Here is a 14,934-nt window from a genome sequence, read left to right as displayed (position 1 = left end):
CTCGACAGTCTATTCTTGTTCTTAGAAATGAAGGCTATTCCATGCGAGAAATTGCTAAGAAATTGAAGATTTCCTACACCGGTGTGTACTACTCCCTTCAGAGGACAGCACAAACAGGCTCTAACAGGTACTATTTAATGAAGATGCCAGTTGGGGACCTGTGAGGCGTCTGTTTCTCAAACTAGAGACTCTAATGTACTTATCTTCTTGCTCAGTTGTGCAACGCGGCCTCCCACTTCTTTTTCTACTCTGGTTAGAGCCTGTTTGTGCTGTCCTCTGAAGGGAGTAGTACACACCGGTGTAGGAAATCTTCAATTTCTTAGCAATTTCTCGCATGGAATAGCCTTCATTTCTAAGAACAAGAATAGACTGTCGAGTTTCAGATGAAAGTTCTCTTTTTCTGGCCATTTTGAGCGTTTAATTGACCCCACAAATGTGATGCTCCAGAAACTCAATCTGCTCAAAGAAGTGCCCATCCAACCAATCCAACTTGTGGGAGCTGCTTCTGGAAGCGTGGGGTGCAATTTCTCCAGATTACCTCAACAAATTAACAGCTAGAATGCCAAAGGTCTGCAATGCTGTAATTGCTGCAAATGGAGGATTCTTTGACGAAAGCAAAGTTTGATGTAAAAAAAATCTTATTTCAAATACAAATCATTATTTCTAACCTTGTCAATGTCTTGACTCTATTTTCTATTCATTTCACAACATATGGTGGTGAATAAGTGTGACTTTTCATGGAAAACACAAAATTGTTTGGGTGATCCCAAACGTTTGAACGGTAGTGTATATTCCGACTGACACCACTAAAAACATCCTCTTCATCCCTCTCATTATAACCTTTCCATTAACAGCATCAGCCTCTCCTCCTACTATGGACCTGACGCATATTTGTATTTCATTTACCAAAATGCAACATTCACCCCCTTTCACTCATTCAACCACAAAAAGATGTATTATCTTACAAGATACGACGAGATATGATGAGATGAGACACGATGAGATGAGACAATGAGATGAGACGAGATACGATAAGATGAGATGAGATACGATGAGACGGGATGAGAAGAGATGAGATACAATGAGATGAGATGAGACGAGACAGGATGCGATGAGACAGGATGAGATGAGATGAGACAGGATACGATGAGACGAGATGAGATGAGACGAAGATACGATGAGATGAGACAAGACAGGATGAGATGAGACAAGACAAGACACGATGAGATGAGACAAGATAAGACAAAATATGATGAGATGAGGCAGGATGAGATGAGAAAGGATGAGAAAGGATGAGATGAGACAAGATACGATGAGATGAAACGAGACGAGACGAGACGAGATGAGATGAGATGAGATGAGATGAGATGAGATGAGATAAGGTGCACACTACATGCACAGTAATAGGCCAATCCTACCCCAATAATAATAATAGCGTGATTACTTAACTGGACATGTGAACATCAGAATCATGTTTATTGGCCATGTAGGTTTGTACCTACATGGAATATGACTCCGGTTTCATGGCTCTCTCAGTGTACTTAACATAGAATAACAACACTACAACACAACAATGTTCAGATATATACACAATGATTGAGTTATACAGGCGAAATAAGAGGTGATAAAGTGCCACATCTTTGTCTGGCTTCCAAAACAGACATATGGTCTTAATGGACGTATTCAAAACCCAATTCAGACTGCTGGATTTTTGCCTTATCTTTCAGTCTGTAACTCTGGTTTCTTTTGGTTTATTGAAACTCTGTATGTCAGGAGGAAGTCACCGATCCCGGATGACAACAAACACGGCTGCCAAAACCCACACAGACGATGACGTTGGCCTCACCCAGTTGTTAGGAAAATGGTTCAGTTGATATTTGTCGTAACAGCAAAAGTAAAATTGTTTATAGATTAAAGTGAAAAAAATCCATTGCACAGGCTAAAGAACGGAGAGATGGAGAGAGGCGTACAGCGATTATAAAAAGAATTGTGTAGACTCGTCTATTGGATCAATCACATTACTAATATCCATGTGCAGGCTATCATCAACATATTGGCATAAACTGATAAATGACCCCTTATAATCAGTTTCTAGTTTTTATGTAAACATATTCAAAGTAAGACGCATGAGATATACAAGATATATGGAATATGACGTAAAAGTAAGGGTGTAAGAAGGGTGTGAGAAGATGGCGGTGCGACTTCACGTTTGAAGCAGCCTCACCCAGTAATGTCCATGCAGGGTCTTTGTCCACGTCTGCATCTAAGTTTGTGTCTTCATTTGATGGCTGGGAGAAGTGGCGTTGGATCAGCTGGGAGAGCATGGTCTGCTGCGTCCTGTGGGCCCAGGGACCACGGCCCTGCCCAGAGCTGCGCCCAAAGAGGAAACACCGTGGGCGGTTTGTCAGGAGGCGGAAGTGGGGCAGGCTACGCTAACTGCTAGCCCATGCAGACCGGCAGTTCCGATAACACTGAGGGCGGTCTGGCAGCGACCTTGCCTAGCGTTGACTGTGTTTTTAGTGTTATAGTGTGGCATGTGGGGAAGTGTGTCGAGGGTGTCTGGCTGGGAATGCTGGCATTGGATCGGCTGGGAGAGCCTGGTCTGCTGCGTCTGGTGGGCCCAGAGACCACAGCCCTGCCTGGAGCTGTGCCCAAAGAGGAAACACCGAGGGCGGTCTGACAGGATGCAGAAGTGGGGCAGGCTAAGCTAACTGCTAGCCCATGCAGACCGGCAGTTCCGACAGTCATCCTGGCATTCGTTCTCTTGGACAGAGAGTTTTTTTTTTTTTTTGGAGTTTGGATATACACTCACCGGCCACTTTATTAGGCACACCTGTCCAACTGCTCGTTAACGCAAATTTCTAATCAGCCAATCACATGGCAGCAACTCAATGCATTTAGGCATGTAGACATGGTCAAGACAATCTGCTGCAGTTCAAACCGAGCATCAGAATGGGGAAGAAAGGTGATTTAAGTGACTTTGAACGTGGCATGGTTGTTGGTGCCAGACGGGCTGGTCTGAGTATTTCAGAAACTGCTGATCTACTGGGATTTTCACGCACAAACATCTCTAGGGCTTACAGAGAATGGTCCGAAAAAGAGAAAATATCCAGTGAGCGGCAGTTCTGTGGGCGAAAATGCCTTGTTGATGCCAGAGGTCAGAGGAGAATGGCCAGACTGGTTCGAGCTGACAGAAAGGCAACAGTAACTCAAATAACCACTCATTACAACCGAGGTATGCAGAAGAGCATCTCTGAATGCACAACACGTCGAACCTTGAGGCAGATGGGCTACAGCAGCAGAAGACCACACCGGGTGCCACTCCTGTCAGCTAAGAACAGGAAACTGAGGCTACAATTCGCACAGGCTCACCAAAATTGGACAATAGAAGATTGGAAAAACGTTGCCTGGTCTGATGAGTCTCGATTTCTGCTGCGACATTCGGATGGTAGGGTCAGAATTTGGCGTCAACAACATGACAGCATGGATCCATCCGGCCTTGTATCAATGGTTCAGGCTGGTGGTGGTGGTGGTGTAATGGTATGGGGGATATTTTCTTGGCACACTTTGGGCCCCTTGGTACCAATTGGTCATCGTGTCAACACCACAGCCTACCTGAGTATTGTTGCTGACCATGTCCATCCCTTTATGACCACAGTGTTCCCATCTTCTGATGGCTACTTCCAGCAGGATAACGCGCCATGTCATAAAGCTCGAATCATCTCAGACTGGTTTCTTGAACATGACAATGAGTTCACTGTACTCAAATGGCCCCACAGTCACCAGATCTCAATCCAATAGAGCACCTTTGGGATGTGGTGGACCGGGAGATTTGCATCATGGATGTGCAGCCGACAAATCTGCAGCAACTGCGTGATGCTATCATGTCAATATGGACCAAACTCTCTGAGGAATGTTTCCAGTACCTTGTTGAATCTATGCCACGAAGGATTAAGGCAATTCTGAAGGCAAAAGGGGGTCCAACCCGGTACTAGCAAGGTGTACCTAATAAAGTGGCCAGTGAGTGTACGTATATGTTCTTGTAGTTCTTGGATGTGTTTTTGTCTTTGTGCTGCACTGCTGTGGGCTGGGGGAAATGACAAATAAAGTATTCCTGATACCTGAAGACCCTTAGCACAGATTGGACAGTTTCAGGACCGTTTCATCCAGTCCAACATCAATTCCATTATAGATCCATCTCCTCCAAAAGACAACAGTGGTAAAAGCTTATGAAGCTGCAAGCCTTCAGTGTACCATTGCAGCCAGTGGTATAGAGCGAGCATGCTGGCTGGAACAGATGTTTTTCTGGTATTCAATACTGTCTGACTATATTTACAGTACATATGCCCCCCCCCCCGCTGGCCTCCTTCAAAGGTTCAGCTGGGAGCTCTTCTCCTTTTTTTATTCCTCTTCCAAATAACTTCAAAGCTCCGCTCCCACCAGCGGAGCCGAGGAAGGACTGGCAATGAGTCGTTATGACCCACGGTCACTCGCTCTTGCATGCCCTCAGCCGTGCACTTGCTCTCCCTCTTCCCACATGTACAAATAAATAAATAACCAAGAAAATAAACAACAACAATGCCAAGCCGACGTCACCACCACCGAGCCGTATTCACCTCACAGCGTGGCTCTGCCACCGGTGCGTTCTTATTTTAGATGGATGTTTTCAAGTGATTCACAGCATCTCCTCATGCTTGTTCATTCAAGACTAACACAAGAGAAGGGGAGGTGCAATTAAAAAGAAGATTCTTTTTTTCTCCATTTTTTGGGCTCCCAGTTGACTCAGTGTTGGTCTTTTTGATGTGCCTCACTCGCCATGAAACAATGACCTGAATGCAAATAACTGTATTGAGACCCGACATCAATGGGCTGTGGTCCCACCCCACTAAGTGTCACTCATCTCCTCAGCGGAGGCAGGGGGCCCTCGTCTTTTCTCAACACCCCGGCTTTGAATTAATGAGACCACGTGATTGCAAATAGGTTGAACAATTAAGTCTGTGACGCACAAAACACGGCAGCCTCATATATCCACATCCAAGACATATAACTCAACCTTTTCATCTGATCGGGACGATGAACGGAGCAAAATGAAAGTAGTCGAACCTTGTTATTTTTAAATATTTTTGTAATATGTTTTATATACTTTATATATTTATATTTTCAGTGAAAAACAAATGTGCTTGCTGTTCATAAGAAGGGAGCAGTCACAGTTGAAAATCTGCTGCTCCTAAACCGCTGTTTTTGTTTTTTGCATCAAAGCCATTCAAACTCATCCATTCCTCTTATCTGCCCTGTGTCACTGGACGCCTCATAAATGACTGAGATGCAAACTAAGGACACCAAGTTTCATTTCACATCAGTCTCCCAAATTTTCAAAAATCGAAGTTAAAATAAATTAATTTGAAAAGCCCTTTATTTTTTGGATTTTTTCTCCCCCTTTTTCTCCCCAATTGTACTCAGCCAATTATCCCACTCTTCTGAGCCATCCTGGTCGCTGCTCCACCCCCTCCGCCGATCCAGGGAGGGCTGCAGACTACCACATGCCTCCTCCGGTACATGTGGAGTCAACAGCCGCTTCCTTTCACCTGACAGTGAGGAGTTTCACCAGGGGGACGCAGCGCGTGGGAGGATCACGCTATTCCCCCCCCAGTTCTCACTCCTCCCCCCGAACAGGCACCCTGACTGACCAGAGGAGGCGCTAGTGCAGCGACCAGGACACATACCCACATCCGGCTTCCCACCCGCAGACATGGCTAATTGTGTCGGTAGGGATGCCCAACCAAGCCAGAGGTAACATGGGGATTCGAACTGGCGATCCCGTGTTGGTAGGCAACGGAACAGACCGTTACACTACCTGGACGGCCCCGAAAAGCCCTTTAAATACATGCGTTTTCTCACAACGCACTTTAAGAGAAACAAAGAGGTCTTGGATACAAATTTGAAGCAGGTGTCAGAAAAACAACACAAAACCAAGGGGTGAAAAGGATGGATGCGATTGGTGAATGGATTTCTCACCCGTCAAACAGGTTGCAGGACTCGACGCAGGTGCGGCCCCGGCTGAAATAGCGGCAGGATAGACACTGATCAGGCCCCGGGCCCCAGCATCCCGCGTCCGAACACATCCGGTCACACACCATCTTCTGCTCAGCTGTATAGAAGACAAGGTCCAAACAAGATGAACGCTAACACACATGCATGGACAACAATGCTGTCACACAAGTGGGTAAAGATACACACACAAACACACACACACACACAGATCTAGTCACATAATAAATTGTACACAAGGAAGAAATCTGTTATGTACATGCCTTATAACACACTGAGACATGGAGGTAATGACCTGCTAGCATGGTATAGGCAACCATTCAACTCTCACTACGGAAGCAGAACTGTGTGTGTGTGTGCGTGTGTGTCACCAAAACTGTTTTGTGTGTCAGTGGGCTTTTGTGTCAGTGTGCATGTGTGTTTGTTAATTTATCCCAGTGTGTATGTCTGATTGTCCCACTTGTGTGTGCCTCTAGGCACAGACACACACACGCATTATCTGTGTGTATGTGTCAGGTCAGTGTTTACGTGTCAATGTGTACATTCATTTGTGTGTGTGTGTGTGTGTGTGTGTGTGTGTGTGTGTGTGTGTGTGTGTGTGTGTGTGTGTGTGTGTGTGTGTGTGTGTGTCTTTTTTGCCTGTGTGTATCTATGTTTATGAGCGTGTTTGTATGTGTCAATATGCATGTATTGGTCTAGGTGTGTGTAATTGTGCATTTGTTTCTTGATGTCTATGCATATGTGTGTGTGTGTGTGTGTGTGTGTGTGTGTGTGCTATTTGTGAACTATTATCTTTGTGTCTACACAACTTTACGTTTGTGTGTGTTTTTGGTTTTTTATCCTTTGTGTCTATGCGTGTTTGTACGTTGGTGTTTGTGTATGTGTGCGTGTCTGTTGTGTGTTGTCTGGCTGTGTGTGTGCCGGTGTGTGTCAATAAAGGGCTTCCAAGCGCTGCGTCGGCAGCTCGGTATTCCCCACGCTGCTGCCATGTCAGAGCACAGCAGCGGAGGTGGCCCCGAGCCTCCTCCAGGGGAAGCAGAACAGCCAGAGCTGCCAGTGTTCATTGTGCTCCACCAGCCCCCACCCGCCACGCCGACTGACACCTGCGGCCCCGGGAGTGTGGGCCCACCCTGGCCCCGGGACCACAGCAAGAGGTGTGTGTGTGTGTGTGTGTGTGTGTGGGTTGGAGTGAGGGGGGCTAATGAAGAAGCTGGTGTAAGGTCCCCATCGATCGATCGCTGACACACCGGCGACTCATTAACCGGCTAATGATTTCAACCACGAGTCGGCAAGGCCTTGGAGCTGTACGGCGGCCCTCGTCTTTGTTTCTGTCTAGTAATCTCTCTCTCTCCCCATCTCTGCCTCTCCGCTCTCTATCTGACACTTGTGCTCTCCCCCTTTATATCACAGTCTTTCCCCCACACTCTCCCTCTCTCTCCCTCTCTCTCTCCGTGTGAGAGACTCGACGTGCTAAGTTGTCAATATCTCCGCTTAAGCCCAAGTTTGCCACAACACAAACTATCCATCATTCTATCAGGCACCCGTTTCCCAGAGGCTGACAGCAAGCTTAGTGCACCTGAGTGCCTCCGCTAAGCTCCGTCTTCACACACACACACACACACACACACACACACAAACTGAAAAGTCTTTGATAAGCATTTTATTAGCAGGGAGCTGAATCAGGGCTTTTATCACCACGGGCTGTGGGACTCCAGCAACCCTGTCGTCTTGGAAACATGTATGTGTATGTTTAAGTGTGTGTGTGTGTGTGTGTGTGTGTGTGTGTGTGTGTGTGTGTGTGTGCAGGGTTGGGGAGTAATAGATTACATCTAATCAGGATTAAGTAATCAGATTACAAAATAAACAACTGTAATCAACTCAGATTACATTTGAAAATGTGTAGTTCGACGATAGGTCCATTGTCAGAGTACTTGAATAGTTTTGATTACATCTTTAAAACACGGCAGTTTGAAAAGTATGAAATCTTTTTCACGATGCTCTATTAAGAAGAGAGGAAAAAGCCACTTTATTTTGTCATAGTACAGGTCACAACGACCGTGTTCTCTGCATGTAACCCACCCTATTGTGTAGGAGCAGTGAGCAGCTGCAGCACCCGGGGACCAACTCCAGTTCTTCTGTCCACTGCCTTGCTCAAGGGCACGGGCAGAGTATTAACCCTAACATGCGTGTCTTTTGATGGTGGGAGGAAACCGGAGCACCCGGAGGAAACCCACGCAGACACGGGGAGAACATGCAAACTCCACATAGAGGACGACCCAAAGGTTGGACACCCCCGAGGTTCAAACCCAGGACCTTCTTGCTGAGAGTGACAGCGCTAACCACTGGGCCACCGTGCCGCCCAATGAATAATGAAGAGTGACACGGAGCTGGCCTGTACACTGGGATGTGTTCTGGTAACTGTGGTCAGGGGGCGTGTCTTTCTGGTGACGTTGAGCCGGGGGGAGGGGCCAACTTTGAATGTTGTGTTTACAAGCTGCAGCCAACAAATCCTACTCATTCTACCTTTAACTAATATTCATTTTTTATTTTAATGATTTATGGATAATTTATTTCTTTTTATTTACATTGAAAATGGAAGATGAACGTTTTGAGTAAGTGCTCCTCTTGTGTTACAAGGGAAAAGCCCTCCATGTGGCCTTTGACTAAAAAACAGCATCCATCCATCCATTATCCGAACCACTTACCCTGCTCTCAGGGTCGCGGGGATGCTGGAGCCTTTCCCAGCAGTCATTGGGCAGCGGCTAACAACAATTTACAGTAACAAAAATTTACACAAAATAAAGAGCATCCCCCATGTTGTGGAATACACACAGTACACCTGTAGTTTGTGCAAGTACTGTTTTTTGTAAGGGTAATTTCTTTTGACCAACTGTAAATGCTCAAGATGCAAAATGCATTTTAACTGCACTGAAAATGTTTTGAGATTTCTTTTCAGATGTTTTTGAGAAAAAAAAGAACACTTTTAGAACTCGAATTTTTGCGGCTGCATCCATTTTTTTAGTACAAGGTGCAATATTTTCAATGTTTCATTTTGAAGTAATCCAAAAGTTTTGATATTATATTTTATTTTTTAATCCAATGGATTACATTACAATTTACAAAAATTGCCATGTATTCAGTAATTGACTACATTTCAAAGTAATCTGACCCAACCCTGTGCATGCATGTGTGTGTGTGTGTGTGTGTGTGTGTGTGTGTGTGTGTGTGTGTGTGTGTGTGTTTATATACACGCATGCTGAAGATGTGCACGAAGCTGCATCCAACATGTCTGCATCATGACTTTAGATCTGGAGCAACATCACTATGAAGGTGTCTTGAAGTCAAGTCGAAAGTTTTCAGTGAAAAACGATGAATGGAAACGCTATCATACCAGATAAATATCTGAATATCACAAAAAAAGAGAATGAAGTTTTATGATTTTACTTTTTATAAGGGACCTTTGAATTTCTCTGATGCTGAGTAAATCCAGCCAGCCATTCTGTCTTAGTGTTTTGAAGTTACTGACTACTTAAACCTGCACATGGGGGGACTGTTTAATCCCTTTAAAGCCATCTGCATCTGAATAGTTTTTGTCTCGTGTCATGCGCTAATGCTATACACAATACTCAACAAAAGAGATGCTCTTTAATCCGACTATGTTAGACTCAAAAAACTGTTTGTTCTTCCTGTTAGAATTTCAGTCCAGATGAGGAGATCCATTATTAGAGAGTAATGACATCTATCACTGAATAACTGACTGTACTCTTAATGAACATCAGGTGTGGATAACTACAGATTGTTCTGCTATCTATATTAGCTCCTGGTACCTGAAAGTTCATTGGTGAATTTAACCAAAACAGATAAATTTACCTTGAAAACGAGACATCGGGTCAGGAAACATCTCCATCTAGCCGACAGTGCTAATCGCTAAACCGCAACACTGCCCATAACTGCAATTAAGCTCTTACATTTCCAGGAGACCAGGTAGCATAGTGGTCTATTCCATTGCCTAACAACATGAGGATCGCTGGTTCGAATCCCTGTGTTACCTCCGGCTTGGTTGGGCGTCCCTCCAGACACAACTGGCCATGTCTGCAGGTTGGAAGCCGGATGTGGGTATGTGTCCTGGTCGCTGCACTAGCGCCTCCTCTGGACGGTTGGGGCGCATGTTCAGGGGGGGGGAATAGTGTGATCCTCCCACGTGCTACGTCCCCCTGGTGAAACTCCTCACGGTCACGTGAAAAGGTCACGTGAAAAGAAGCAGCTGGTGACTCCACATGTATGGGAGGAGGCATGTGGTAGTCTGCAGCCCTCCCTGGATCGGCAAAGGAGGTGGAGCAGCAACCAGGATGGCTCGGAGAGTGGAGTAATTGGCCAAGCACAACTGGGAGAAAAGGGGAGGGGGACTAAAAAGAAAAAAGCTCTTAAATTTCCATCATGAGGAAAGTCTTCCTTGTGACCCGCTCCCTCCATTCACCAACAGTCAGTCAACTGTCTGTCTGTCCTGTCACATGATCTTTGATTCAGTCAATGGTTGCTCTTTATCTCCTCAATTTAAACATGTCAATCACACAGTCCCTCTCTCTGCCACTTCCATTTTAAGCAACTTGCCGTCCATCCATATCCGGTGTGTGTGTGTGAGTGTGTATGGGGGAAATGTTTAGTCTAATATTAATATCAGGTGTAAACAGGGCCTGTCTGGTTGACTTTATGCACCTTTTAACTGCGAGTGCCATGGTCAAACATGTGAGTCCCTAACCCAACCCTCTGCACATGTACACATGTGGTGCGTACGTATGTGTGTGAGTGTCTACGTATGCATGGTGTTCAGACTTGACTCACTGCATTCCTTGGGGTCACGGTTGTTGCGAATGAGGACTTTCTGGGTCGGGGTCCTGAAGAGCGAGGTCCAGTTGATAGTGTTGTAGAAACATAGGCGGCTATTGTTGAAGATGTAAACGTTGCCGGCGCTGATCTCGTCCAGCGACTGGAATTGCAGCGAGGAGATCCAACGCTGCTTCAGGATCAGCAGAGAGATACCACTTCCACTGGGGCAGAGAGAAAGACACACAGACAGAGACAGAGAGAGAGAGAGAGAGAGAGAGAGAGAGAGAGAGAGAGAGAGAGAGAGAGAGAGAGAGAGAGAGAGAGAGAGAGAGAGAGAGAGAGAGAGCGAGAGAGCGAGAGATAGAGAGAGCGAGAAAGAGATTGTATTATGTTAACTGCTGAACCTTCAAGGTGAGACAGGAGATGGGATGGGGTGGGGATGGGGGTAGGAGTGCTGGGAGAGCAGGAGACAGTGAAAGAGAGAGAGGGAGGCGAGAGTAGCAGAAAGGAGAGATGACGCAGACAGACAGAGATCAGATATAAGGAGAAAAAGGAAAAGAATGAAAGGTGTGAATGAGGGGAGAGGGGGAGGAAGAAGACAAAGAAGAGAGAGAGGAAATGAGGGCCAAGAAAGAAAAACAGCAAGAGAGAAGGAAACAATTCCCAGAAAATGAAAAGTAGAGAAAGAGCTAACAGGTATAGACTTTAGACGAAAAAAAAAACGACGATGTGAGCGAATGAGGGGAACAGAGGAGGAAGAGAAGGAGAGGTCACTGTACAACAACAATGGCAAATGCTGGGAAAACGAGGCTGTGTCCTCTGAGTCCTGTGGAGCCGCCACTCGTACACTAACAGGAAACTGCTAACGACGCAGCACTAATCAAAAGCCGTCTGAGAGCACCATGTGCTTCAAAGCCAACTCTGTGGAGGGGAGCACAGGCCAGCAGCTCATTAGCTTACATTACAAGCATCTGAAATCACGGGAATCTGGGAGAGACACACAAAGAGAAGGAGAGAACGAGAAAGGGAGGCAAAGAAAAAGAGAAAGTGTAGCTATCGCACCAAACAAAGTCAGCCGAGGACTGTGTGTGTGTGTGTGTGTGTGTGTATACACATAATGGTGTAATTCTGTGGCACGTCCGTATGCCTGCAGTATGCATGTGTTAGGTTTTGTGTGTGTGTGTGTGTGTGTGTGTGTGTGTGCAGGTGCACGTGTGCGTGTTAATGCATGCATGCATCATGCGTCTGCATACATGAACAAACCAAGCTGTTTGGCACAGAGAGAACATGTTCCTCCTGGATTTAAAGCTTTGAAAGGAAACTTAACCCTCGCCTCTCAGATAACATGAACTGCAGATAACTGCTGCTGTAATAGGGGGTCTTAACCTCGGGGCCCGGACCCTCAGCGTGTCGTGGTGGATATATATATATATATATATATTCAAAGAGAAATCAAGGAGAAAAAGCCTGCGTCAAAACAACAGAAATGATCATTTGGTGTCTTTCATTATTCTGCAACAAAAGGTTCGTTCACATGTAGGCATCACTTCTGGAGGATAGCTAGCATACATGCATGTAAGCTAGTTTACATGCACGTACGCTAGCTCCATGGAGGATGTATGGTGCTTTGTAAATGTTTGTTAAGACGACCAACTACCTGCATGACAAGGCAGCGCTACGAAAAATTTAACTAAATATTTTAACATTTACTTGATGATTCTCATTTAAATACTTTTAAAGAGGGGCGAAGGGGCCAGCTTAACCAGGGTGAACTCATAGCGAGAAAGACGCCAAACATCTGCCCTCAGGTTACTCTAAAAAAAGGTGTGAGCAAAATGTCTGAAAAAAAATCCAAAATGTATAAAGACCAAAAAAAAAAAAAATTGTTTTGTTTTGTTTTTTGATTTTTTTCCTCATTATCTCCTCTCCCCAATTGTATCTGGCCAATTACCCCACTCTTCCGAGCTGTCCCGGTCACTGCCCCACCCCACTGCTGATCCAGCGAGGGCTGCAGACTACCACATGCCTCCTCCCGTACATGTGGAGTCACCAGTCGCTTCTTTTCACCTGACAATGAGGAGTTTCGCCTGGGGAACGTAGTGTGTGGGAGGATCACGTTATTCCCAACAGCCCCCCCCCCCAAACAGGTGCCCCGACCGAACAGAGGAGGTGCTAGTGCAGTGATTAGGAAACACCCAAATCCGGCTTCGGAGGTAACATGGGGGTACAATCCGGCGATCCCCGTGTTGGTAGGCAGTGGAATAGACTGCTACGCTACCCAGACGCCCCAAAAAAAATACTCTTTTTAACATATCCTCATAACATGACATCATATATTGACACTGTTGACAAAGCGTAGAGACGTGACGGTCTATCCATGGACTTCAATCTGAAATTCGCACCCTGATTTAAGAATGTTCTCTAACTTTGAAATCATCACGACGCTCCACCCTTATTGGATAACAGCCATCACCTGAAGGATTTGCTCAACAGTCCATCAGCAAACACACCTACCTGTAAAGAGACCTGCCTCCAATGGTGGCCAGGTTGGAGAAAACCCCGAGGTCTGTCATGTTCTCAGGCCAGGACTGGATGTTCAGGTAACCTTAAGATGAGAAGCAATATACAGTTACTGAACTTTATTAACAAGAAAAACACTTTATTATCTCATGAGCGCAGTGAACAAATAATTCAAACCATGGTTTTTATTTTATTGTAGGGGGGGAAAGTGTGAAAGACTCCAGGTGGTGACCACCATCAACCATGGAGACCTGGGAGGAGGACAGACTACACAGGCCCACAGGGGAGACTCACATCACACTACTCACACACAGAAAAAGAGAAAGGACAAGACATGATTCAGGGAGAGAGACAAAAGACATGTGAGAGAAGAGAACAGTTTGCAATAGCCAATAATCTATACTCTATAATCTCATCAGCAGAACAGTGGTTGGTAAATTCATTGGGACAGAAACCGACCCACCCTGCAGTACAGGTTGTAAAGCACTCAACTTAAAGACAACTAAATGTATGCGAAGGCAAAAAGATGAGCTCTAAGTTTGGATTTAAAGGACTCAACAGACTGATTGTGTGATGGCAGCAGGCAGGTTATTCCACAAGAATAGGTGATAGGAAAAGGCCCTGCCACCAGCTGACTTCTTTTTAACTTTGGGTACACACAGAAGCCCTGCATTTTGAGAGCGGAGCGCTCGAGGTGGAATGTATGGTTTAAGGAGATCAGACAGGTAAGACAGGGCAAGTCCATTTAGGATTTTATAAGTCAGGAGAAGCACCTTGAAGTCTGATCTAACATGGATAGGAAGCCAATGAAGGGAGACAAGAACAGGTATAAGATGGTCAAATTATCTAGATTTAGTTAGGATTCTAGCCGCAGCATTCTGAACCATCTGAAGGCTTTTAGTACTAGCATGTGGCAGACCTGAAAACAAAACATTACAGTAATCAAGTCTGGATGTAACAAATGCATGTATTAGAGTCTCTGCATCAGCCATGGAGAGGAAAGACTGAATTTTAGCTGTTACCTAAGTGAAAAAAGGCAGTCTTGGTGATTTCTTTAATGTGCTTATCAAAAGAAAGGCTGGGATCAAAAGTAACACCAAAATTTTTGGCTGCCATATTTTGTGAAATCAAATCAATCGAGCATTACTGTTAACTGATCAAACTGGTGTCTGTGCCTAGCATGGCCAACGACCAGAATCTCGGTTTTATTCAAATTTAAAAGCAAGAAGTTTAAAGACACCCAATTTTTCACAGCAGCTGAACAGGCCTCTAAATTAATAATCACCAGCCCTTATAGGCACATACAGCTGAGTATCATCCACATAGCAATGGAAATTTATTCCATGACTGCGTATAATTTGGCCAAGAGGCAAAATATAAAGAGAGAAAAGTAACGGGCCAAAAACCGAGCCCTGAGGTACACCATATTAAACGTTAGAGAATTTCAACGTAATATTATAATAGCAGACACACTGTTTTCTTCCAGACAAGTAGGACTTAGGCCAAGAGAGAGCTAAACCAGAGACACCAAAACTACAA

General features: G+C 45.2%; 1 protein-coding gene across 1 annotated transcript in view; it reads right to left on the bottom strand.

Annotated features, from left to right (window-relative positions):
• LOC130131813 (receptor tyrosine-protein kinase erbB-4-like) overlaps window positions 1–14,934 on the bottom strand; it is a 350,966-nt gene that overhangs the window by 123,763 nt on the left and 212,269 nt on the right. The window contains exons 12-14 of the mRNA XM_056301588.1: window positions 13,390–13,480; window positions 10,891–11,096; window positions 6,016–6,148 (exon numbers count right to left, since the gene is read on the bottom strand). Coding sequence (XP_056157563.1) covers window positions 6,016–6,148; window positions 10,891–11,096; window positions 13,390–13,480 — 430 coding nt within the window. The remainder of the gene's footprint in view (window positions 1–6,015; window positions 6,149–10,890; window positions 11,097–13,389; window positions 13,481–14,934) is intronic.

This window comes from Lampris incognitus, chromosome 21 (genome assembly GCF_029633865.1).
Source record: "Lampris incognitus isolate fLamInc1 chromosome 21, fLamInc1.hap2, whole genome shotgun sequence".
Lineage (NCBI taxonomy): Eukaryota > Metazoa > Chordata > Actinopteri > Lampriformes > Lampridae > Lampris > Lampris incognitus.
This window is presented reverse-complemented; position numbering and strand designations above follow the sequence as displayed.